Source organism: Dipodomys ordii, unplaced genomic scaffold, assembly GCF_000151885.1.
Source record: "Dipodomys ordii isolate 6190 unplaced genomic scaffold, Dord_2.0 Scaffold51, whole genome shotgun sequence".
Lineage (NCBI taxonomy): Eukaryota > Metazoa > Chordata > Mammalia > Rodentia > Heteromyidae > Dipodomys > Dipodomys ordii.
In genome coordinates this window covers 3,115,052-3,141,546 of record NW_012267267.1, presented here as the reverse complement: position 1 = coordinate 3,141,546, position 26,495 = coordinate 3,115,052, and the positions used below count along the sequence as shown (strand labels likewise).

The 26,495-nt window shown below is 39.1% G+C and overlaps 1 protein-coding gene across 1 annotated transcript in view; it reads left to right on the top strand.

The window, feature by feature from the left end:
- The window catches only part of Dock7 (dedicator of cytokinesis 7), a 172,569-nt gene that overhangs the window by 141,497 nt on the left and 4,577 nt on the right, over positions 1-26,495 (top strand). The window contains exons 40-46 of the mRNA XM_013020621.1: positions 2,825-2,956; positions 14,802-14,936; positions 17,571-17,660; positions 17,776-18,012; positions 19,332-19,475; positions 22,209-22,315; positions 25,925-26,092. Coding sequence (XP_012876075.1) covers positions 2,825-2,956; positions 14,802-14,936; positions 17,571-17,660; positions 17,776-18,012; positions 19,332-19,475; positions 22,209-22,315; positions 25,925-26,092 — 1,013 coding nt within the window. The remainder of the gene's footprint in view (positions 1-2,824; positions 2,957-14,801; positions 14,937-17,570; positions 17,661-17,775; positions 18,013-19,331; positions 19,476-22,208; positions 22,316-25,924; positions 26,093-26,495) is intronic.

The window sequence follows — 26,495 nt, the reverse complement described above, 5'->3', positions numbered from 1 at the left end:
AGAATGGCTATAATCAAGAATCCTAATAACAGATGCTGGAGGGGATGTGGCAGAAGAGAACCCTACTGCATTGTTGGTGGGAGTGTAAACTTGTTCATCCACTTTGGAAAGTAGTATGGAGGTTCCTCAAAAGACTCCACATAGAGCTCCCCTATATCCTGGATCTTATCTGTCAGGAACTTTATGAACTCGTCCTAGGAGCTGTCCCTGAGCTCTTCAGCTCAAAGCTAGTGCTCTACCACTTGAACACAGAGCCACTATTGGAGATAGAGTCTCAGGGACTTTTCTGGATCCCTTGTCTAACTGCCCTACCATTATATAACCCTAATCTTTATTCCTTCCCACCTGTATGTGAGACAATCAAGTAGAATAGACTAGGATGCTTATTTTAGAAGGAAAAGATAGCTGAAATTCTGTGGATTATGTGGATAGCTTCACCAACATTCTCTGATTTTTCTACTTACTGTTTAGTATTCCAGTATCAAGATTTAAGAGACACTAAAGTTTATGAAAGTAAGAGGGAAGCTTGAGATAACATAGAGTGCTGCTCTGCTTCCCCACTGGAAATTGGTTATTTTCTTTCCCCCTCTGGGCTTTACCTCTTTCTAGCAATATATTGGCTAAGTACATAGATTTAGAAGATAAATTACCAAAGTTCACTTCCTCCCCTAAACTGAGATGAGAAAAAAAGAGAAAAAAAGTTTTTGCTATTGATGGAATATTTAAATATCTGTATATGTGTGTTATTTTAATAATTCACACTGTTGCATTTAGTTTGGTTGACAGTGTCCTATGTTAAGATATTTCATTCTTTTCAAATTGTAACTCTGGTATATATAATCTACGTGTTACATAATTAATGAATTTTTTCAGCTAATCTGATTTTAATTAAAAGAATTATTGGACATATTAGTTACTTTAAATGTATTTCACTATTACAGCTACATTATTCCTTAAAGATACTCTTGTAAGCCGGGCACTAGTGGCTCAAGACTGCAATTCTAGCTACTCAGGAGGCTGAGATTTGTGGATCAAGGTTCAAAGCCAGCCTAAGCAATTAAGCAATTAACCAACAAAAAGCCAGAAATGGAGTTGTGGCTCAAATAATAGTGTTAGCCGTGGGCATTAAAGCTAAGGGACAGCATGTAGGCCCTAAGTTCCAAGTCCCAGGACCAGCACACACAAAATAAGTATATATGTGTGTGTATGTGTATATTTAATTCAAGATATTTTGAATATATTTTTTTTTCTAATCCTGGGGCTTGAACTTAGGGCCTGGGCACTGTCCCTGAACCTCCTTGTGTTTTTGTTCGTTTGTTTGTTTTTGCCGGTCGTGGGGCCTGAACTTTGGGCCTAGGTGCTGTCCCTCTGCTCTTCAGCTCAAGGTTAGCACTCTACCATTTGAGCCACGGCACCACTTCCAGCTTTTTTTGCTTATGTGGTGCTTGAGGAATCGAACCCAGGGCCTTATGCAAGGCAAGCACTCTACCACTGAGCCACCTTCCCAGCCCCCTCTTTGTGTTTAAGGCTAGTTCTCTACCCCTTGAGCCACAGTGCCACTTCAGCTTTTTTGAGTAGTTTGTTGGAGATAAGAGTCTCAAGGGTACTTTTTTGTCCTGGCTAGCTTTGAACTGTGATCCTCAGATTCCCAGCTTCGTGAAATAGCTAGGATTAAAGGCGTGAGCCACCAATACCTGGCTTGAATAATTCTAATAAGAGTTTACTTTGCCAACTAAATATTTTGGAAAAGTGAATTATTTTAATTTTATAAGAGACTACAGGTTATCTGATTATAGGTGAATTGAGTATCTGTGATAAGTATAATAATTAGATTTATTTGATTCTACTCAGAATTAGTTTCTGAAAGGTTTATATGATTAAATAATTATGCATACACATATACATATTTAATTTACCTTAGTGAAGTAATATAGTGTAGATAGAATCAGAATATCCTAGTCAGGTGTGGTGGCTTACACCTGTGATCCTAGGTACTCAGGAGATTGAGATCTGAGGATACAGGTTCAAAGCTAGCCCAGGCAGGAAAGGCTATGAGACTTTTATCTCCAATAAACCACTCAGAAAACCAGAATTGGCACTGTGGCTCAAATGGTAGATCACTAACCTCGAGCAGAAGAGCTGAAGGACAACACCCAAGCCCAGAGTTCAAGCCCCACAACCATTAAAAAGAAAGACGCAGAATATCCTCTTCCCATTATATATAAATACATATTTCTGTGTATTCTATAGAAATATACATATATGTATATGTATTTATATATACATATATGTGTATGTAATATTACATACTACTTGCATATATACAAAGCTAGAGATGATACATTATCTAAAAATTTTTTGTTAAAAGACATAACAGTTGAAAATTTATACTGCTATTTTTATGTCCTATTGGAAAACCTCCAATTGTCACATTTTGGTGTTTTTTTTGTGTTTTTTTCTTGTTGTTGGTCATGGGACTTGAACTCTGGGCCTGGGTGCTGTCCCTCAGCTCTTCAGCTCAAGACTAGCACTGTACCACATGAGCCACAACTCCACTTCTGGTTTTCTGAGTGGTTTGTTGGAAATAAGAGTCTCACAGACTTTCCTGCTCAGGCTGGCGTGGAACCATGATCCTCAGATCTCAGCCTCCTTAGTAGCTAGGATTACAGGCAGCATGAGCCACCAGTGCCCAGCTTCAATTGTGGTATTGTCTTAATAGAAATGTTGTGAATTTATAAATTATGTATACAATTTATTGTGTATAAATTATTGTACTTTCTTATTGATATAAAAGAAAGCAATGCTCTAAATGTTATTTTTATAGGCTGGCATGTATGAAGCAGTCAATGAGGTTTATAAAGTACTTATTCCTATTCATGAAGCTAATCGGGATGCAAAAAAACTATCCACCATTCATGGAAAACTTCAAGAAGCATTCAGCAAAATTGTTCATCAGGTAATAATTTGAATTTCTCATTTTTATAAGTGGAAGAAACTTTGTGTTGCTTTGTACTAATGTCAAACTAAATTCCGTAATTGACCATTTTAAATAGGTTGCAAATTTTTGAATAGTCAAAATGATGGTGTTTTGTGGCTAAAACAGGACTCATTAAATAACAGATTCACTTAAAATAGATGATGATCACTATAAACTTTCCACATGGCTTTACTTTTTATTCGTATGTTTTACATTGTTATTATTTAGCCACATTATGAGTTATTTTGTTTTCATCATAGTTTATAATTATGAATTTGATTTTTAAGTTAGTATCAGGTCATTTACTGTTAAAGTTTTTACATTTAAGTAAATTTCCTATTAAATGATGTGCAACTTTAGTAATATCTTTGTATTTTTAATTAATACAACTGAACTTTATTTTTTCTACATTTTACACTCAGTTTTTATATTTCTTTTTATTTTATATTTCATTTCTTTAATGAATAAAATAATTACATTACTTTTAATAATATGATTTTAGTACTTTATAGGTTATAAGACTCTTATCTCCAATTCACCACCAAAAAGCCAAAAATAGAGTTGAGGCTCAAGTCCTAACTTTGACCAAAAAGGCTAAGGGACAGAGCCCAGGCTTTGAGTTCAACTCCCAGAACAAGCAAACTCAGAAGAAGAAGGAAAAAAAAAAAAAAAGTCAATTGAACTACTAGCAATTGATGTCCTTGAAACTAAATTCTTGGCTCCATTGAAACACTCTGAAATGTTCTGTTGACTCTCTTCCTTCACTTTTCTGTTCCCTTTCCTGTACCCTCTACCCATTTACTCCTGCTATCCTCTAAAAAGGAGTTAGAGTAGTGATTATACTTTTGTATTTAGTAGGAGTCCTACTTTTTGTCTATCAGCTTGACCTCTTTCTTGCCATCAGCTAAGCTGTTTATAAATGAATTAATACATTCTATAAATAAGCTAGGGTTGTTCCTGCTTCTGTTATGCCAGGAATCTTTTGTCATCTACTAAAATATTGAAGCTTCCAAAGATGGATTAGGTTTTATGATTAGAACAGGTGCGTCTTTGTATAATCAGTTTGTCCATATTCTGTGAAAATAATCTCATGCTCACTGCTAAAGCTCTGAATTACAAATTATACATGCCAGGTATGGAATATCTAAAACTGGTAGTTTCCAAAACTCTGCATGCATTTACATCAGTGTTATTAGAGCGAAATTGCTATTTTCATTCCATCTTAACCAGAATATTTCATTGAACTGCAGCTCACCTTAGAGACTTAATTAAAATGCACATATGGAGCAAACAGCTGGTTTTCTTTCCCCAGTACTTTTATTTTAAAAGTACTTCATGCTTGTATTTTAAAAACTTAGCTTTTAAAAGGCAAATGGTAAGGTATAGATTCTGAAAAGCAGTTTATAAAACTATTGTAGTTCTTAAGTGACAAATATGCTGTTTAAAAATACACTGTTAAATTCGTGGAGAAAAATTTAGAGTATATGTGCCTTTTACTATTGCACTACCTTTGGCCTTTTTTGTTCCCTTTAAACATTTTTTTTTTATGACTTGCCCTTTTTTTACTTTTTATTATACAGAGTACTGGCTGGGAGGTAGGTAATGTTTTAGTTAGTTAAAGACACTAATAGATTGATTTGATCGGATTTCTTATGCCAATGCTTTGCCCACATGTGCTAGCTGTGGGCATTCTGTTGCTATCTGCTACCAACTGAATTCATTAACCAAAGAAATTTTGTTATAATACTGCAGTATATTTTATGAAATTCATTATCAAGAGGTTGTAGGTAGTGCATGTAAATCCAGTGTTAACACTAATGAGATTCTTTGGTAAATGAGCCACTTTGTCATCACTTCAGTTTGTTTGAAACATTTCTCTCATCAACATTTACACACAGATTTCTTTTTTTTAACCATGTTGTTTCACCTCATTTTACAGAGGTCGATTTATGTGTTATTGCTCAGAGGTATAAATAGAAAATACTATATTTCACCTAATCTAAGATGTTACCAATCTTAGGTATACTAATGTTTCATCTGATTTTAAGAAAGAAAATTACTTTTGTATTAAGCCATGGCATCCTGTCAGTTGAAAGCTACAGAGATACTAAAGTGTGGGCAGAATGTAAGCATCCTACAGTTGATGAAATACTATATTAATTTGTTAGTTACTTCACTTTGAGTATAAGTCCTATAAAGGGAAAGAAATTCAGTTTTGTTCAATTTTGTTGGGAAGGACAAATAAAGACATTGAGAGAATTTTAAATTGAATTTCACCTGATACTCTACATGCTTGATTTATCAGTATTTAATGAAGACTGTATAGGCCTCTGTTTAGCACTTAGGCTTGTGAAAAATATAAATCAAATATGACCCACAAATACCAAAATTGGTTTCAAGTCTTTCTGTAAAGGAAAGAATTCTAGCCGGGCACGGATGGCTCACACCTGTAATCCTAGTTACTCAGGAGGCTGAGATCTGAGGTTTGCAGTTCAAAACCAGCACGGACAGGAAAGTCCATGAGACTCTTATCTCCAATAAACCACTAGAAAACCAGAAGTGGTTTTCTAGCGATAGAGCACTCACCTTGAGCTGAAGAGCGCAAGGACAGCACCCAAGCCCAGAGTTCAAGCCCCACAACCCAAAAAAAAAAAAAGGAAAGAATTCTATAAATTATGTCCTAACTCACATTGATGATATAAAGCTAGGTAGTAATATATCACATTTATTTAGAGTTAGGTATTTAACATCTCTTTTCCTCTTACTTTGTAATCAGATTTATGTTGATTAGTCTACACTCTCTGGCTTTGCATTAAAATCTTGGTTTTAGGACCCAAATAGGAATAAACAACTGAGTTTATTGCTTTTCTTTAGATGAAGGCAGCATTTTTGCTTTGCACCTATCTTAATTCTTCAGAATAAATGTGTCATCTTATTAATACCAAAAATACAATCCTTCACTTCTGCAGCTCAAGTAAAACATCTCTAAAGAGACTTGCTGTAGTAATCTTTGAAAGATAAGTTCCTTATGAATGTTCTAATAGGAAATAGAATTATATGAAAATTAAGAATAGAGTGAAACCTCTGAGCAGTTTGCTACTAGTCTGCTTGATGCTAAATCGACCCCTGAAAGGTATAATTTTCACTGGTTATGACATTAATACCATTCGTTCATCATGTTTATTGCATGGTAAAAGTTGCACAAAACTTTATTTCCTTGTTAATATTCTTGTCACTACCTTTTACTGGATCTTTAGCTTTGTAGCTTCTAAATTTATTGCACGTTTGTTTTTTGCTGTTCCCTGTAAAACTTAAATGGATGCTTGCATTTTATAAAATGTGTTTGCTGCCATTTGCTGCTTAATTGTTTTTGAAATTTTCTTAATTAAAATGCTTTCTGTTTTCTCTTCTCTCTTGCCCCTGGTTGCTGACCCTCCTCCCTACTTTTACTATTGTCTATTGTGGTAAGTTCCTATCTTGTGAATATTTTTCTTTTTGACTCTGAAAACTCCAGTAATTTCATTTTTTCTTAAAACTGTTTCCTATAGCTAATTTCTTGATATTCTTATAGAACTTTTCATTGGCTTGATATCCAGTAAGGGTAATTTAGACATTGTAGAAAGGCTCTTTGAATTGATAGTTCACCCTTTTGTTTACAGGAAAGTCCTTCTGGGTTTATGTATTAACAATGTGTTTCATTTTTGCATTTTGCTTTTGCTTTAGTACAAATATTTCACTTGGTAATGTTTGTATGTGTGCAAAAGATAATTGCAACTTGGTATTTAGTAATTTGCTATAGTATTTACCATGTAAATAATAAATTACAGACCTTACAGAATCAGTAGCTGTTATCTACTGTGCCATTTGCTGTTCCTTCCCAGGTGTTTTCTGTTTATTTCTATTTTTTCTTTTTTCCAAAGTGAAAATTATATATATATATATATATTTTTTTTTTTTTTTTTTTGGCGGTCGTGGGGCTTGGACTCTGGGCTTGGGCACTGTCCCTCAGCTCTTCAGCTCAAGGCGAGCACTCTACCGCTTGAGTCACAGCGCCACTTCTGGTTTTTTTCTAGTGGTTTACTGTAGATAAGAGTCTCATGGACTTTCCTGCCCGGGCTGGCTTCCAACCGAACCAAGATCCTCAGATCTCAACCTCCTGAATAGCTAGGATTATAGGCGTGAGCCACCAACGCCCAGCTGAAAATTGTATTTTTTTTATCATGCATTTTAGTTTATTTTTAGATAAAAGAAAAATGTGTAATTTCTATGTGAAACACTATCATTTCGTATTTTTGTGCATTTAGTAATGATCAATTTGTATTCAAAATACATCAGAACAAGTTCTCATTTAAAAAAATCAGTCCCAGCCAGGCACTGGTGACTAACGCCTGTAATCCGAGCTACTCAGGAAGCTGAGATCTGGGGATCCTAGTTCAAAGCCAGCCTGGGCAGGAAAATTCATGAGACTCTTATCTCCAATTAACCACCAGAAAACTGGAAGTGGCACTGTGGCTCAAGTGGTAAAGCACTCGCCTTGAGCTTAGGGACAGCACCCAGACCCAGAGTTCAAGCCCCATGACTGACAACAAAAAAAAAGTGAAAGAAGGAAGTGAAAAAAAATTAAAGAAGGTAGAACATAAAACAAGTACTTTTAGATAGCTGATTAGGAAAATGCTACTCCATAAGAAGAATTTAGATAGTTATTTTAAAAATCATGAATCAGGAACATAAAGAGAGTTAAGGAAAACACAGTACATGGAAGAATCTTGTTATTACTGTGAGAAATTGATTACCTTCCTGGTGATTGGCATAGACTGAAACTGAGCACCTGATGAGAATGCCACTGATTTCTGTTCTGTCCCTTATGCTACTTTGAGGAGCAAAAGAAAGATGAGGTCAGCAAATTAAAGCATAAATGATATTAAGTAAGCCTTCTTTTTCCTGGAGTAGAACATATAATGGTCCAGATTGAGATTCTGATTGGCATGGGGTATATCTTATAGTATGTTTGCTACATAAACCACCAACTTCTTTGTGTGTGTGTGTGTGTGTGTGTGTGTGTGTGTGTGTGTATCTGTATCTGTGTCTATGTCTATGTCTGTGTCTATGTCTGTGTCTCTCTGTGTCTGTCGGTCATGGGGGTTGCACGCTGGGCCTGGGTGCTGAGCCTCAGCTCTTCAGCTCAAGGTGAGCACTCTACACTTGAGCCACAGCCCCACTTCTGGTTTTCTAGTGGTTTATTGGAGATCCACGGACTTTTCTGCCCAGGCTGGCTTTGAACCATGATCCTCAGATTAGCTAGGATTATAGGTGTGAGCCACCAGCACCAGGCCAACTACATTTTTTATATGGAGAATACAAAGAAGGCATGCAGGCATGCACAGTTATAGAGGAGGATGGTGCTGTAATATAAAGAAAAATATAGATTTCTAAAATGAATTACTCAGGGAAAAATCACAAGATTCTCAAGAAAATTATTAAAGATGTGGAAGAGAGGTCAAGGGTCACACTTATGCCCAAATGCTTCAAATTCAGGTGTCAAATATACTAGTGTTTAACTTCAGCTCCTACATTATTTACTGGTCATGAGCAAGTTATTTTTTTCATATTTATATGACAAAATAGTGGTACAATCTTACTAAATTGTGCAAAGAATTCATGTAGTATTAAGTGGTTAGCTAGTGTTTAGAACATTTTACTGTTGGAGATAGTTTTTGTTGCTACTATGATTTTTCAAATCATCATTACCACTACTATTATTTGAAATCTCTGGGGGTAAAGAGGTTTGTAGGGATCAAACTCAGGGATTCATGCATGCTAGGCAAGTACTGTACCACTCAGTATACCCCCAAACTCTATTATCTTAACAGAAGATATACATTAACAGGCCAGATGTATTGATGCTTGCCTATAATCCATGCTACTGTGGAAGAGGAGATGGGAGGTTTCCTACTTCAAGGTTAGTGAGACACTAACCCAGAATGAAATTACCTATTTATTTTTGTGGGTCCTAGGGCTTAAACTCAAAGCTTTTTTTTTTTCCTCAAGGCCAATTCCACTTCTGGCTTTTTGGTGGTTAATTGGAGATAATTGTTTCACAGACTCTTTCCTATCCAGGCTGGCTTCCATCTGGGACCCTCAAATCTTATCCTGTTAAGTAGCTGGGATTACAGACATGAGCTACCAACTCCTGGTTCCAATATGAAATTTAAAAGAGCTGGGATATAGCTGATAAAGCACTTACCTAAGTATGTATAAGGCCCTAGGTTCAATCCATAGTACACACACACACACACACACACACACACACACACACACAAAGAAAGAAAATAAGTTGGGGCAGGGAGAGGAGATAGGAGGAAGAGAGAATGAAAGGAGATTTGGGTTAATAGAATCCAACATAGGTTACAAGCAGGTAAGAGCTGCTTTTTTTTTTTTTTTTCTGGTGCAAGTCCTCAGGCTTGAACTCAGGGTCCAGGTGCTATCTCAGACCTTTTTTGATCAAGGCTAACATTCTACCACTTGAGTCACAGCTCCACTTCCGTGACTTCGTTGGTTAATTTGTTGGTTAATTGGAGATAAGAGTCTCATGGGCTTCCTGCAAGGACTGGCGTTGAGCCTTGATTCCTCAGATCTCAGTCTCCTAAGTAACTAGGCTCCCAGCTTTGAAAAGAAATATATACTTTTGAAGAGTCATATATCTTATAGAAGGGAGAGAGATTACCACTATATGGAAATTTATTAACTTAAAGGAAATATAGTAGAAAACAAATTTATGAGGATAGTAGACACTAGAAAGTGATGTTATTGTGGAAATATACAATTATCCCCACAGAATGTTTCTTCATAAACAGAGAAAACAAGAACAGATTTAAAATATGCTTATCATAAGAGACTTCAGCCATTTAGAGACAAGGAAGATGGACTTCTTTGAGACACAGTTTCTACATCCAGTCTGAAAAAAAAGTGGTCAGTAGAAGGGCTAAGCTTTGGAGAGTAAGTTGCAATATGGGAGAAAAAGAATTTTTTTTGGGGGGGGGTCCCGTCGTAGGGCCTGAACTCTGGGCCTGGGCGCTGTCCCTCAGCTCTTCACTTCAAGGCTAGTGCTCTACCACTTGAGCCATAGCTCCACTTCCGGCTTTTTTTTTCTGCTTATGTGGTGCTGAGGAATTGAACCCAGGGCCTCATGCATGCAAGGCAAGCACTCTACCACTGAGCCACCTTCCCAGCCCCCAAAAAAATTTATTTTTGGTTGGTCATGGGGCTTGAACTCCAGTCCTGGGCACTGTCCCTGAGCTCTTTTGCTCAAGGCTAGACTGCTACCACTTGAGCTACAGGGCCACTTCCAGTTTTCCAGTTAATTGGAGATATTAAAACTGTGATCTCATATTTCAGCCCCTGAGTAGCTAGGATTTCAGGTGTGAGCCCTGTTGAGAAAGAATTGTCAATAGTAAAAGAAGACAATGTTAGAATTCTAAGAAAAAAACATAAACCATGTTGTCCAAAGCTCTGAAGAGAAAGTAAAGATTGAGTAATGATTTTCCTCACCATGAAACTATGTGATTATGGGCTCAGTAATAGACTAGGGCCAGTGGCTTGATATAACAGAATCCTTTCTACACTGGAAATAAAATTGCTCAAACTCGGCATTCTTCTTCTCTACCTTCATCCCTCTCTGGTGCAGGCACACACACACTCACTTGAAATTTCAGTAATTCCTTATAGTTACTTTTCTGACCTCTTGCTCTCCCCCTTCTTTCTTTCTTTCTTTCTTTTTTTTTTTTTTTTTGGCGGTCGTGGGGCTTGACCTCTGGGCACTGTCCCTCAGCTCTTCAGCTCAAGGCTAGCGCTCTAGCACTTGAGCCACAGAACCACTTTGGCTTTTTCTGCTTATGTAGTATTGAGGAATGGAACCCAGGGCCTCATGCATGTGAGGCAAGCACCCTACCACTGAGCCACCTTCCCAGTCCTCTCCCCCTAATTTCTTCTGCTCCAGCCACACTCTGCAATTTCCTGTTCCTTAGACACCAAGTGGGCTTTTGCCGTGAGCCCTTTGTACTGGACATTCCTCTGGCTGGAATGGGCTTCTTCCAGAAATCCAAGTGATCAACTCTCACATCTTCTTCACATCTTTATTCAGATATCACTTTATTGATGAGATCTGCTCTGCGTCCTTTGTCTTCTGACTCTTCTGCTTATTAGCTTAGATTATTTGTGAAAGGGAGGGTCGTTGTATTTTCCACACATAGTACAGTATATCTCAATCAGCCTCACTCCTCATCACTCTCCCTTATCCTACTCTCCCTTCTTAAAATAATTTCCAGCCGGGCGCCAGTGGTTCACGCCTGTAATCCTAGGTACTCAGGAGGCTGAGATCTGAGGATTGCGGTTCAAAGCCAGCCTGGACAGGAAAGTCCGTGAGACTTCTATCTTCAAAAAACCACCAGAAAACCGGAAGTGGCTCTGTAGCTCAAGCAGTAGAGCACAGGCCTTGAGCTGAAGAGCGCAGGGACAGCACCCAAGCCCAGAGTTCAAGCCCCATGAAGGACCAAAAAATAATCATTAAAAATAATAATTTCCAGTAGGTTTCACTGTTCTGTTTTCATACATGCAAATAAGCAGCTTCAGCCTTGTTCATACCTTTCATTAGCCCTGCCCCTTCCCTCTGATACCTCCATAAAAGAGCCTATTCTTTGTTCACTGATTTATCGTAAGTTGAACATTTTACTGGTACCTAGTATGTACTCTAAATGTTTAAATGGAAGAATAATTTCCTTCACATATTTTATGACTTCCTTTTTTTTCAGTCCCCACTGGGGCTGAACTCTGCCTGGGCACTGTCCCTCAGCTCTTCAGTTCGAGACTAGCTCTCTACCACTTGAGCCACTTCTGGTTTCCTCATGGTTTATTGGAGATAAGAGTCTCATGGACTTTCTTGCCTGGGCTGGCTTTGAATTGCGATCCTAAGATCTCAGCCTCCTGAGTAGCTAGGATTACAGGCATGAGCCACCAGCGCCCAGCTATTTTATGACTTTCTATCTTCCTTTCCTCCACCTCTTGGCTGGAATGTCCCTCTGCTTCCCTCCCTCCATCTACTTGGCCATTTCTTTTTACTGATGAATCTTGTCTATGACCAGCATCTCAGTTGTGATTTGTGTCCAACAAGATTAATCTTTGCTTTCTTGATAATTTTTACAATACGATATATTGCTTTGTATTGTAGTTATTTGAATACATTTTTATTCTCGTGAGAACTAGTCTTGTTATATAGTTAATAAGGATGAGCAGTAGCTAACACAAGAAAGGCTCAATACTTTTTTCCCCCTTCAACTGAATGTTAGTATAATGAAGTGTATAAAAATTAGTTTGCTAGGCACCAGAAGCTCATTCCTATAATTCTAGCTACTCAGGCTAAGACCTGAACATTATGGTTCAAAGGAAGCCCAGGCAGGAACATCCACAAGACTCCTTCCTCAATTAACTAGCAAAAGGCTAGACTGAAGGGATAGCTTGCGGAGGCATAAAGCACCAACCAGAAGCAAAGAAACCAAGCAAGAGCTCACAGCCCTGAGTCCAAGCCCCAGTATTTACACACACACACACACACCGGTTTTAATCTTTATTAATAAAAATTCAATGTCTAGATTCAAGGAGAGGCAGTTGTGCACTGTTAACTCACTGACAGTAGATCACACAGACACAGTATTGTCTATTTCTGTGGCTTCACATATTAAAGAATAGCACTGAAAACTAATAGATGCAAGCAGGACAGTACTTCTTGCCATAGGAAGATCTGACTGAGAGCTGAAAGTTTTAGTTAAGGGAAACAAGTCCTAATTAACTATTGTCAAATATTTGACAAATCAGTCTTGAAGTTTAAAATAAGTTTTAAATCTTACAAGCCAGAACTTCTAAATAGTTCTTTTAGAGAAAAAAGTTTTTGATACTTAAAGTTTTTAAAAGTATGAATGTGTATGTTACATGCCTTAAAAAATATCAATCGCTATTTTTAAATTATGTTGGTACTGAGGCTTGAACTCAGGACCTCATGCCCTTGCTCATCTTTTTTTGTGTACCACTGGTGCTCTACCACTTAAGCCATGCCTCCAATTCAACAGTTACAATTTTTAAAGTAATTTTCATAAGTGCCTTTTTCATTTTCTGTGCAGTACCTTCTTTTCTTGATATGTCAAGATTTACTGTTGATATATTCTTCTATTGGCTTAATCTACCTAGACATCTCATTTGCTATAAAAGTTATATATATATATATATATATATATATATATATATACATAATTTTGAAATGAAGTACTGAAGAAATGTTTTCAAATTGGAAATGTCAGGTGTTTTTAATACCAAAACATTTTTCTGGTCCTGGGTGCTGTCCCTCAGCTCTTCAGCTCAAGGCTAGCACTCTACTATTTGAGCCACAGTGCCACTTCCGGCTTTTTCTGCTTATGTGGTGCTGAGGAATCGAACCCAGGACCTCATGCATGCAAGGCAAGCACTCTACCACTGAGCCCCAAAACATTTTTCTTTAAAGATTTACTTACATTGGACAAAAATAAGAATATATTTTCAGTCATTGTATTTTTCTCCCTTTGGTATTAAAAGACTAATCATTAAGGATCAGTATCTCATTTTGCTTAATTACCAGTAACATTTAATATATATGTTCATATACCTTCTGGTCTTTCTTGTATAGGAAAAGTAAGTATGAAGCAAATAATCCTTAAAGAGTTTCACAGAATGAGGTTACAATATTCAACAAGAAATGTACTCATTAGTTATGTAACTGGAACCCCTCTGTACATCACCTTTACAATTAAATTTTTTTTTAAAAAGAGTTTTGGGTTGGGATGTGGCTCAGTGGCAAAGAGCTTGCCTAGCAGGTGCAATGTCCTGGGTTTGATTCCCAGGACATCAAAAAAGTAAAGTTCTCAGTTACCTTTATTGAAAGAATTTGTTTTCACCTGTCTGTGTGAGAGTTATGATCAACTTGGTGTACTTTGTACGTGATGCTAATGTGTGGTTAATGTGTGGCAACGGGTGTGCTCGCTAGGGCCCATCACAAACATATGCATGTATAAGTATATTTTTTCCTTGAATTTACCAAGTTTTTTCCTTCCATTCCATATTTAATCATTCCTCCATATACAAATTTTTACCAAAAGAGAGACACTAATTACGTATTTTTTGCACTAGTATTTCTTCAGGGTCTTGTCATTTTACTGATTATCTGATCTATACCAGATGCTATCTTGGTTCCTAAGTTTTATTATCTCATTTTCAAATTTAATTTTAATATGCTTTATGTTAGGATAGGTAAGACACAATTCATGTATAACAAGCATCTTTCCCTACAAAAAGGAAAATAAGTTAATATATCTCAATTGTATTGACTTAAAAAACAAAGACAGGGGCTGGGGAGGGGGAGGGCAGCTGGGAAGGAATGGGAAGGGGAAACAAAGGAGGAGACAACAATGCTTGATAAGAAATGCACTCATTACTTTGGCCCATGTAATTGTAACCCCTCTGTACGGTGTTTTCACAATTTAAAAAAAAAACAAAAAGACAGTTGTGATACTTGGTACTAACTCTAAAAAAATACATGTGATTTAGTCCCTTAATAAAAGCTATAATTGGATGTTTGTTAGAAATAATTAAAAAGACTTGCTTTTAATAAAAGGTCACTTGAAAATTCATAAAAATATTATATTGAAATTAATTTTGCCATATTTTAGAATTGTGCACTATTGCAATGTAAGCATAATATAAGAAAACATCTTTATATTAAAGTTTCTCATTTTCCTAAACCTAGGATGGTAAGCGGATGTTTGGCACCTATTTCCGTGTCGGTTTTTATGGAACCAAGTTCGGGGATTTGGATGAACAAGAGTTTGTTTACAAGGAGCCTGCCATAACCAAACTTGCAGAGATATCTCACAGATTGGAGGTGAATCCTGTGGTGCTTTATAAAATATCATCTGTAGTTTATATCTTTGGTAATGAATAAACTTTCAGATCCAGATCTAGTCATTTAATCAGCCAGATTCCCAAAGTAAAATACTGTTTTTTTAACTACTCTTTTGGTTTTGGTTTTGGTTTTTCCTTTTTTCTTGGTGGTACTGGGATTTGAACTTGGAACCCCATGCTTTTAAGGTGGTATATGCTTTGCTTTTATTATTCAAATAGAGGCCCCTCTACCAGCCCTGGAACATGATCTTCCTGTATATACTTATTATTTTGCAGATAACAAACATCCACCCTAACCCTTCATCCCCCAGCTTTAATTGATCTTATGAATTTTTTTCTGCAGCAGGCTTCAAACCAGTGCCTCTTGAATACCTGAGGTTACATTATGTGAATCACCTCACCCACATAGGGATTTTTTTTATTTTTTTTTATTTTTTGGCCAGTCCTGGGGCTTGAACTCAAGGCCTGGGCACTGCCCTGAGCTTCTTTTGCTCAAGGCTAGCACTCTACCACTTAAGCCACAGCACCACTTCCGGCTTTTTCTGTGTATGTGGTTGGAGGAATCAAACCCAGGGCTTCATGCATGCTAGGCAAGCGCTCTACCACTAAGCCACATTCCCAGCCCCACACATAGGGATTTTTGATACGTACTCTTGCAAACCCTTCATATATCTTATGGAATAGTAAGATAATATTACCAATGGATTTTTTTCCACACATATTTTAGAATCCTATATCCTTCAGAATTACTTTGATTTGCAGAAATTATCCACATTTTGTAGGTTTAAAAGACAAGCAATTAAGTAGGAGCAAATAATGAAACTGAAAGTAGACTCCTAGGAAATTGCTGAACCAAATTCTTTGGTTTAACTGGTTCCCTGTGAAGATAACTTTAGAACTTAAATGCCTGACATTATTGCTTACAAACATTTCTTAGAATCTGTTCACGTTTATGACTGGACTACTTCTTACCATAATAATTGGCTTGCCTGCCTGCCTGTCTTCCTTCTTTCCTTCCTTTCTTCCTTCCTCCCTCCCTCCTCTCTTTCTCTCTTTTTTCTTTCTTTCCTTTTCTCTTTCTCTTTCCTGCAGTTTGTACTTAGGGCTTCAGTGCCGACCCCCAGCACATTTCTCTTTAGTTATTCTTCAGGTACAGTCTTGTGGAGGTTTTTGTTGTTGTTTTGTTTTGTCTGGAGCAAGCTCAGCACTCCTCCCATCTACTGCCTCCCAAGTACTTGGGACTACAGGCATGTACTGCCACTCCAGGCTTATTGTTTGACATGAGGTCTTGCTGGCTTCAAATCTGGGTTCCCATGAGATGGCATCAATAATTGACTTCCATATTTATTGAGTTAGCCAGTCTTTTCTGTTACAGTTATTCATTGTCTCTATTATTATTCAAAGTGTGGCACTAGGACTAGATTCATTGGCATCAGTTGAGAGATTTTCAAATGCAGAGGACACCAGGGGTTCACACCTGTAATTTTATCCACTCAAGAATCAGGTTTGAGGATCATGGTTCAAAGCTAGCCTGAGCAGGAAAGTCTGAGATTTTTAACTGTAGTTAACTACCAAAAAGGCTGGAAGTGGTGCTGTGGCTTAACTGGTAGTCTTGAGCACAAAAGCTCAAGAACAGTGCCCAGGCCTTGAGTTTAAACCCCAGAACCAACATGTACACACACACACACAAACACACACACACATGCACACGCACACGCACGCATGCATTACCTTTAAGTGTAAGAGTTTGTCCTTTGGCAATTAAGATTTAGTTGTTTTTTTGTTTTTGTTAGTGACAGGGTCTCAATTTGTACTCCAGGCTGGCCTCATTTCTCACTCTCCTGTGTGCTCTTCCAGAGTGCTGGGGTTAAAAATGTTAAAGATGTATGCAACTACACCCAGTTTAGTTTTTTTCCCCATTGTATAGTTTTAACCTTGCCCATGCTGCTATTCAAAGTCTAATGCTGGACAAAACTTCAACATGTCCGTTTTTATTTGGGAATGTTTCTTTAAATTAGTCATAAAAATGAACACTTATTCATGACCCATGGTCTGTAAGAAATCAGGCCACATCAGAATTGAGAAGTGGATCCTATAAAATAATGCCTTCCTTTGGTTGCTGCATTCCTCCCCTTTTTGTTTCTCTTGACCCATTGTGGAATCCTGTATTTTTACTGGAGAAAATTATTTTCTTTTCTTTTGTGTTTTTTAACTGCATGGATGGAAATTATACTCAACAAAGACTTAGGGAATTATTATTATTATTTTTTTTTTTTGGGTCTGGTCGTGGGGCCTGAACTCTGGGCCTGGGCACTGTCCCTCAGCTCTTCAGCTCAAGGCTAGTGCTCTACCACTTGAGCCACAGCGCCACTTCCAGCTTTTTTCTTTTTGCTTATGTGGTGCTGAGGAATCGAACCCAGGGCCTCGAGCATGCAAGGCAAGTGCTCTACCACTGAGCCACCTTCCCAGCCCCGGAATTATTATTTTATACTAACCGATGTAATTGAAACAGACCTACTACATCATTTATCTTGCTCAGCATACTCCCTCAGAGGCCACTGTGCTCATTAATCCTGTTAACTTTATGTGCAAGATTTCCTTTTCTTCATTGTAGGGATTTTATGGAGAAAGATTTGGAGAGGATGTGGTTGAAGTAATCAAGGACTCTAATCCTGTAGACAAGTGTAAATTAGATCCTAACAAGGTAAGCCAATTAGACTGTAATGACACAGTCATATCTCAGAGACCCTCTCTGTAATTATGTTTGACTAACACTGATGACTTAACAATGAAGAAATGAAGGATTTTTCCTTTTCCAGGCATACATTCAGATTACCTACGTGGAGCCATACTTTGACACATACGAGATGAAGGACAGAATCACATATTTTGACAAAAATTATAATCTTCGCCGTTTTATGTACTGTACACCCTTTACTTTAGATGGACGTGCCCATGGTGAACTTCATGAACAGTTCAAACGGAAGACCATTCTGACTACTTCTCATGCCTTTCCTTACATTAAAACAAGGGTCAATGTCACCCACAAAGAAGAGGTGAGTCCCTAAGAGGAGAAAACAGTTCATGGAGCAAACACATTCAAGCCATCTAACTACAATCTGGATTAATAGAAGATATGTATAATACTTCACATCATAACATGCTAGAATGTCACCCATTTCCTTCAGCCAATCAGTTATTGCTTTATTTCTAAGTCTCTGACTCATTCTTAGCTTCTGCTTTCTTTTGTGACAGTCTTGGAACTTGAATTGAGAACCTGGGTGTTGTCCCTGAGGGGTTTTTTTTTTGTTCAAGGCTAGTGTTATAACACTTGAGCCACAGCTCTACTTCTGGCTTTTGGTGGTTTAATTGGAGATAAAAGTCTCACAGACTTGCTGCCTCAACTGGTTTGCACCAAGATTCTCAGATCTCAGCCTCCCTGAGCAGTTAGGATTACAGGTGGTGTGAACCACCAGTACCCAGCAGCATCTGCTTTCTTTTTTGGAGATGGTTGAACTCAGGACCTGGGCACTGTCCCTTAATTTTTTCACTCAAGGCTGGCATTTTTTTGGGGGGGTCAGGTCATGGGGCCTGAACTTTGGGCCTGGGCGCTGTCCCTCGCTCTCCAGCTCAAGGCTAGTGCTCTACCACTTGAGCCACAGCGCCACTTCCGGCTTTTTTCTTTTTGCTTATGTGGTGCTGAGGAATTGAACCCAGGGCCTCGAGCATGCAAGGCAAGCGCTCTACCACTGAGCCACCTTCCCAGTCCCAAGGCTGGCATTTTACTACTTGAGCCCCACCTTCACATATGGCTTTCATAAAAGTTAATTAGAAATAAGAGTCTCATGGACTTTTCTACCCGGGCTCAGCTTGAACCATGACCCTCAGATCTCAGTCTCCTGAGTAGCTAATACTATAAGTGTGAGCCACTGATAGCTGGCTTATTTTCTTTTTTGTTGTTGGTTATTTTGTTGTTGTTGTCCTTATTGTTTTTGCTGGACCCAGATTTTAACTCAGAACTTCTCATATGCTTAGCTTGCTTGTTTGCCTGGCTTACTACCACTTGAGCTATGCCTCCAGCATGACATTTTGTTGGTTAATTGGATAAGAGTTCACAGACTTTTCTTTCTGGGCTGGCTTTGAACCTGGAACCTCTGAATCCTGAGTAGCCAAGGCTTATAAGCTTGTGCCACTGGCACACAATTTCAGTTATGCTTTAAAAGGTGTTTATTGGTTTTTGTTTGTTATTACTTCAGGGATAGAGTTTGGAATTTTATTGTTGTATTAAAACTTTCAGTTTGCTGACTTTATTATTTAAAGTTCATTAAATAGGTTTCAAACAGTATACTGACCTAATAGTTGATGTTTTACTCAGATAATCTTAACACCAATTGAAGTTGCTATTGAGGATATGCAGAAAAAGACACAGGAGTTGGCATTCGCAACACATCAGGATCCAGCTGACCCCAAGATGCTTCAGATGGTACTTCAGGGATCTGTTGGTACCACTGTAAACCAGGTTAGTACTTTTGTTAGCATTGTGTAGTTTTAATTACAAATTGGACTTGGAATAATTTTAATACTGTTTTTTTACAAAATGACAGATTCTTGCTATATCAAGTGTAAAGGGCATGTATTAGAAGTGGTAACAGGGCTGGGAATGTGGCTTAGGGATAGAGTGCTTGCCTAGCATTCATGAAGCCCTGGGTTCCATTCCTCAGTACCACATGCACAGAAAAGGCCAGAAGTGGTGCTGTGGCTCAAGTAGTAGAGTGCTACCTTGGAACAAAAGAAGCTGAGGGACAGTGCCCAGGCCTAGAGTTCAAGCCCCACGACCAACAAAAAAAAGTTAAAAATTTTTGTGAGGTGGAAAGGGATGGTTGGGGAAAACTAAAGGAGGAGGTAACAATACTCCATAGGAAATGGACTCATTTCCTTGCTCATGTAACCATAACCCCTCTATACAGTATCTTTATAATTTAAAAATAATATATATTTTTTTAAGTGGTAACAAAGAGCCGGGCACCAGTGGCTCACGCCTGTAATCCTAGCTACTCAGGAAGCTGAGATCTGAGGATCACAGTTCAAAGCCAGCCCAGGCAGGAAAGTCCATGAGACTCTGATCTCCAATAAATTACTAGAAAACCAGAAGTGGCGCTGTGGCTCAAGTGGTAGAGTGCTCACCTTAAGATGAAGAGTGCAGGGACAGTGCCCAAGCCCAGAGTTGAAGCCCTACAACAGATTAAAAAAAAAAAAAGTGGTAACAAATACACTGAATTTGTTTTTAATTGTTATTGTAAAGGTGATGTACAAAGTTGTCATGTCGAAAACGAACTTTACAACTTTGGTGGGGGGGGGGGAGGGGGCTGGGCTGGGAAGGGATGTGAAGGGTAAACAAAGGAGGAAGCTGCAATGCTTGATAAGAAATGGACTCATTATCTTGCCCATGTAATTGTAACCCCTCTGTGCAGTATGTTCACAAAAAGTTAAAATTAAAAAAAAAGAAAGGTGATGTACAAAGAGGTTACATAAATCAGGTAAAAAGTACATTTCTTTTTGGGCAGTGTCATCCTTTCCCTTCCTCTCTCCCAGTTTTTCCACTCCAGTTCTTATTCACAAGTTGTACATTTCGTTTTCAACATTGAATCTAGTGGATATTGAAGCTTAAAACAGGGAAAATTAAAAATGATTTCGTATAATCTCAGTTAAGATTTTCACACCTGCTTCTCTGCTGTCTATATTTTTCTACCTATCTACCTATTCTTAGATGAAGAATTATGTAATTTAAAATGGCCGTGTGTGTGTGTGTGTGTGTGTGTGCGTGCGTGCGTGCGTGCGTGCGTGCGTGCGTGCGTGCATGCACACAAGCATAAAGGAGGTTGTTAGTACTGGGACTTAACTGAGAGTCAAGGCTCTCTTCCTTATCTAGTGGTGGATTAGCATTCCACTACTTAGCCACTTCCAGTTTTTTGCTGGAAAAAGCCAGGTGTTGGTGGTTCACACTGTAATCCTAGCTACTCAGGAAGCTGAGATCTGGGGATTGCAGTTTGAAGCTAGTCTGGGCAGGAAAATCTGTGAGACTTTCATCTCCAATTAACCATCTAAAAACCAGAAGTGGAGCTGTGGCTCAGAAAGTGGTAGAGGACTAACTTTGAGCACAGCAGCTTCAGGGACAATACCCAAGCCCTTTGAGCACAGCAGCTTCAGGGACAATACCCAAGCCCTCAGCTAGCGCCCCACAACTTAAAAAAAAAAAAAAAATAGGAAGATTGATTTTCAGAGCTGTGGGTTTACTACATGTGAACCTATTACTTCCTTCTCTCTTTCTTCCTTTCTCTTTCTCCTTTTTCTTTTTTCTCTTTCTCTCTTTTTCTTCTTTTTTTTTCTTTTTTATTTCTTTTGCAATATTGGGGTTTAAACTCAGGGCCTCACAGTCTACTACTGAGCCATACCTCCAGCCTCCCTATTCACTAGTTATTTTTGAGATAGGGTCCTGCCTCCTTACATGTCTGAACTATGATCTTACTGTTTTTTTAGGTTTGGGGATTTTGTGTGTGTGTGTGTATTGATACTAGGGCTTGAACTCAGGGCTTGGTGCTATCCTTAGTGTTTTTCTTCAAGGCTAGTGCTGTACCACTTGAGCCATAGCTCTAATTTTGGCTTTTAGTGGTTAATTAGAGATAAGAGTCTCATGGACTTTCCTGCCCAGGCTGTTTTTGAACTGCAGTCCTCAGAGCTCAGCCTCCTCAATAACTTGGATTGCTGGTAGCTTATTATACTTTAATCTTCACAAAATGTACATGGTTTTGTAGTTTTACTTCCCAATAATATACCTCATAAAAGATTACTGGGGCTAGGAATGTGGCTTAGTGGCAGAGTGCTTGCCTAGCATGCATGAAGCCCTGGGTTTAATTCCTTAGTACCACATAAACAGAAAAAGCCAGAAGTGGTACTGTGGCTCAAGTGGTAGAGTGCTAGCCTTGAGCAAAAGAAGCTCAGGGATAGTGCCCAGGCTGAGTTCAAGCCCCAGAAATGGCAAAAAAAAAAAAAAAAAAGCAAGTCTAATTGTAGCAGGCAAAAATGTAGCTGTATGATTGGGAAAACCTGAAACAGTCTTATCTCTGAAGAGATGTTGGCATAGACATATAGTCAGTAAGCTTAAATGAGGGCATCTTAATACTACAATCATTGGATAAATTGTCTGTGTGACTTTACAGAAGCAAAAATACACTTGTTTTTATTATGTTTTTAGGGACCTCTGGAAGTTGCCCAAGTTTTCCTCTCGGAAATACCCAGTGACCCGAAGCTCTTTAGACACCATAATAAGCTGAGACTCTGTTTTAAAGACTTCACTAAAAGGTAATCAAGATCTCCTGAATAGAGCTCATCAAATTTAGAACAATTACTACCACTGTATAAGGGTTTTAAGGAACTATTGAATAGAGAAAATATAAGAACATGAGTCGTCAGGCTGGGAAGGTGGCTCAGTGGTAGAGCACTTGCCTCGAATGCATGAGGCCCTAGGTTCGATTCCTCAGCACCACATAAGCAGGGGGAAAAAAGCCGGAAGTGGTGCTGTCTCTCAAGTGGTAGAGAGCTAGCCTTGAGCTGAAAAGCTGAGGGATAGTGCCTAGGCCCAGAGTTCGGGTCCACTACCAGACCCAAAAAAAAAAAAGAACGTGAGTGGTGAGTCATGAGAAATGAGCTATGTGACTGTTCTTGCCAGACACCAGTAGCTCACACCTGTTTCCTGTAATCCTAATTACTTAACAGGTTGAGATCTGAAGACAAAGATTTATAGCTACCTGGGCAAAAAGTGTGAGACTTTTCTCCACTTAAGCAACAGAATACTGAATGGAGGTATGGCTCAGGTGGAAGAGTGAGCCATTATCAAAAAAATAAGCAAGGCACCAGTGGCTCACCCCTGTAATCTTTGCTACTCAGGAAGCTATGAACTGAGGATTAAGGTTCAAAGCCATCCCGGGAAATCCACATGACTCTTCTCTCCAGTTAACCACCAAAAGCCCAAAGTAGACCTGTGGCTCATGTGGTGGTAGAGCACTAACCTTCAGCAAAAAGCTCAGAGACAATGGCCAGGCCCTGAGTTCAAGCCCAAGGGCTGGCACACAGAAACAAAAGGGGGGGGGGAAATATAAGGAAAAACAAAGCAAAAGCATGAGGCCCTGAGTTCAAGTTCTACTACTGACACTTAAACTCACATTTTTGAGCTTACTCAGTTTGCTTGCTCAGCTAATGCCTACCAATTAGCCCTCATTTTTGCTGGTTATTTGGAGATGGAGTCTAATGAAATTTTCTGCCTGGGTGACTTCAAACCATGATCCTCTAGACTGCAGCGTCCTAAGATGCTAAGACTACAAAAGTGTAAGCTACTAGTCCTCCGCTTGGGAAAGCTTTTTTATTTTATTTTTTTTACTTGAAACTACTATTAGACTTTAATATAAAAGCTACTACTTTTAAAGAATTTTCAAAATGTGAATTTCTGATTCCTTTCCCTTAAAAAACTTATAAGCAGGAACTTAGAAGCAAGAAATGTTAGATCCTGACCTTATTAATATATGTCACTTCAGTGACCTTCAGTTGTTTGGGTTTTTTTGTTTGTTCGTTTTATTTTTTAATGTTTTTTATTATGAAAATGCTGTACAGAGGGGTTACAGTTACATGAGCAAGGTAATGAGAACATTTCTTATCAAGCATTGTTGCCTCCTCCTTTGTTTTTCCCCTACCATTCCTTCCTTCCCACCTCAACTACACTCTCCCACCCCTCCTCCCCCCACCACAGTTGTTTTTTTAACTATAACATAACTTCTCATAGATAGGTTATGCAAGTTGGTTTTGGGGGGGAGGTTTGTTTGTTTTTGGTTTTTTGCCAGTCCTAGGGGTTGAACTCAGGGCCTGGGCACCGTCCCTGAACTGCATTTGCTCAAGGCTAGCACTCTACCACTTGAGCCACAGTGCCACTTCCAGCTTTTTCTGTTTATATGGTACTGAAGAATCGAACCCAGGGCTTCACGCATGCTAGGCAAGCACTAGGCCACATTCCCAGCCCCAGGTTGTGCAAATTAAATGAAGAAATACATAGGGACATCAGGGTCTCTCAATAACTGCCAGTTTCAGTGATTTCTTAGCAGACTCAGTTGCACTGTGACTGAGTGAGCTACAGAGGGCATTGTGATGGAGTCTGGAGGAACCTGTAGTTTCCAAAGGGCCTGCAAGCATTGAGTCAGCAGTGTGTGCTTCATTCCTCTAGCAATGATATATGACTGATCTAGTGTGAAGCCAGCCCGAGAAGACAAGTCCAAGAGACTCTTATTTTCCAATTGACCTCAAAAAGCTGGAAGTAAAGCTGTGGCTAAAGTGGTAGATTCTTAAGCAAAAAAGCTAAGGGCAGCACCCAGGCCCTGAGTTCAACAAGACCAAAAAAAGTAGATATGGGCCCAGTGACCTACCTCTTCCAACCAAGTCCTCCTAATAGTTTATTCAGTAGGAACTTATCAGTACTGGTGGTTATGCTTGTAATCCTAGCAACTGAAGAGGCTGAGATCTGAAGATCCAGGTTCGAAGCCAGCCCAAGCAAGAAAGTCTGAGATTTATCAACAGTGAATGTCCAAAAAGCTGTTAGAGAAGCTGTGGTTCAAGTGATGAATGCTAACCTTGAGCAAAAAAGCTGAAGGGCAGCCAAGTGCCAGTAGCTCATGCCTGTAATCCTAGCTACTCAGGAGGCTAAGATCTGAGGATTGCGGTTCAAAGCCAGCCATGGCAGAAAAGTCTGTGAGACTCTTATCTCCAATAAACCACTAGAAAACTGGAAAGTGGCACTGTGGCTCAAGCAGTAGAGTGTTTGCCTTGAGCTGAAGAGACCAAGGACAGCCGCCAAGCCCAGAGTTCAAGCCCCACGACTGACAAAAAAAAAAAACAAAAAACAAAACTTGAGGGGGCCAGGCATCAGTGGCTCATGCCTGTAATCCTAGCTATTCAGGAGGCTGGGATCTAAGGATTGCAAAGAAAGGATCGCATGAGACTCTTATCTCCAATTAATCACCAGAAAAATGGAAGTGGCACTGTAGCTCAAAGTGGTAGTGCTAGCCTTGAGAAAAAAAAAGGTCAGGGACAACAACTAGGCCCAGAGTTCAAGCCCCAGGACCAGGGGGAAAAAAAAAAAGCAGGGACCAGGTAATAAACAGTGGATTAATCTATTGATGAGATTATTAGCACCTTTAAAATCAGTCACCTTTCAGCAGCGACACTTGCTGGGGAGCAGGCTTTCAACACCTAAGTTTTTTGTTTTTTGTTTTTCCAGTAGTGGGGGTCTGAACTCTGGGCCTGGGCGCTGTCTCTCAGTTCTTCAGCTCAAGACTAGTGCTCTACCACTTAAGCATAGTACCACTTCTGGCTTTTTCTTGAGAGCTTGTTTGGAGGTTCTAGCAGGGGAGCACAGCTACTCGTGTACCCTTGACCGAAGACTGGCCCTCCTCTATCGGGGTTGGTCGTCCTCTTTGACCGAGTGCGCAGCTTCGGGAGGGACGCACATGGAGCCTTGAGGGAGGAAGGGGACACCCGCCTAGCCAACCAGATCAGCTGAATCAACCCTGGTGATCAATGGGATGACAGATGTTGCAGCCAGATCGCCCTCACATCCACTTCCGGCTTTTTCTGCCCATGTGGTGCTGAGGAAATCAAACCCAGGGCCTCATGCATTTGAGGCAAGCACTCTACCACTGAGCCACCTTCCCAGCCCCTCAACACCTAAGTTTTTGGGACCATTTTTATGTCCAAACCATAATACTGTGTAAACCTAAGACAAATGAATATTATACGTAACTTCCAGCTCAAAGACTGAATGTGCTCATCTTGCATGTTTGTAGGTGTGTATTTGTGTGTGCACGTACCATCCACTAAGTCACAAACTTATGCCAGAAAAAAAAACTTGAACATACTTTTTCCCCCTAGGTGTGAGGATGCCTTAAGGAAAAATAAGAGCTTAATTGGACAAGATCAAAAGGAGTATCAAAGGGAACTAGAGAGAAACTATCATCGCCTCAAAGAGGCTCTACAGCCATTGATAAACAGAAAGATCCCTCAGTTGTACAAGGCAGTCTTGCCTGTCACCTGTCACAGGTATGCTTGTTTTCTTACTTTGGGGTTCTTCAGAAAAATGAAATCTGGGCAGGGTGATGTGACACATGCTTTTTATCTGAGCCATTCAAGGCAAAGACAGTTTGAGGTCAGCCCAGGCAAAAAGTTATTCGTATGATCCTATCTCAATAAACAAGCTGAGTGTGGTGGGGCATGTCTGCTGTGATCGAGTTACTCAGGAGGCAGAAATAGGACAATTGAAGTCCAAGGCAAGCTCAGAAAGTGTGAAACCCTATCTGAAAAACAAACTAAAAGCTAAAGGATTTAAGTTCTGCCAAAATAGAAAAAGGAAAAGAAAATCGGTATTTTTTTAAATTAATTTATTTTTTTATTGTGAAAATACTGTACAGAGGAGTTACAATTACATGGGCAAGATAATGAGTAC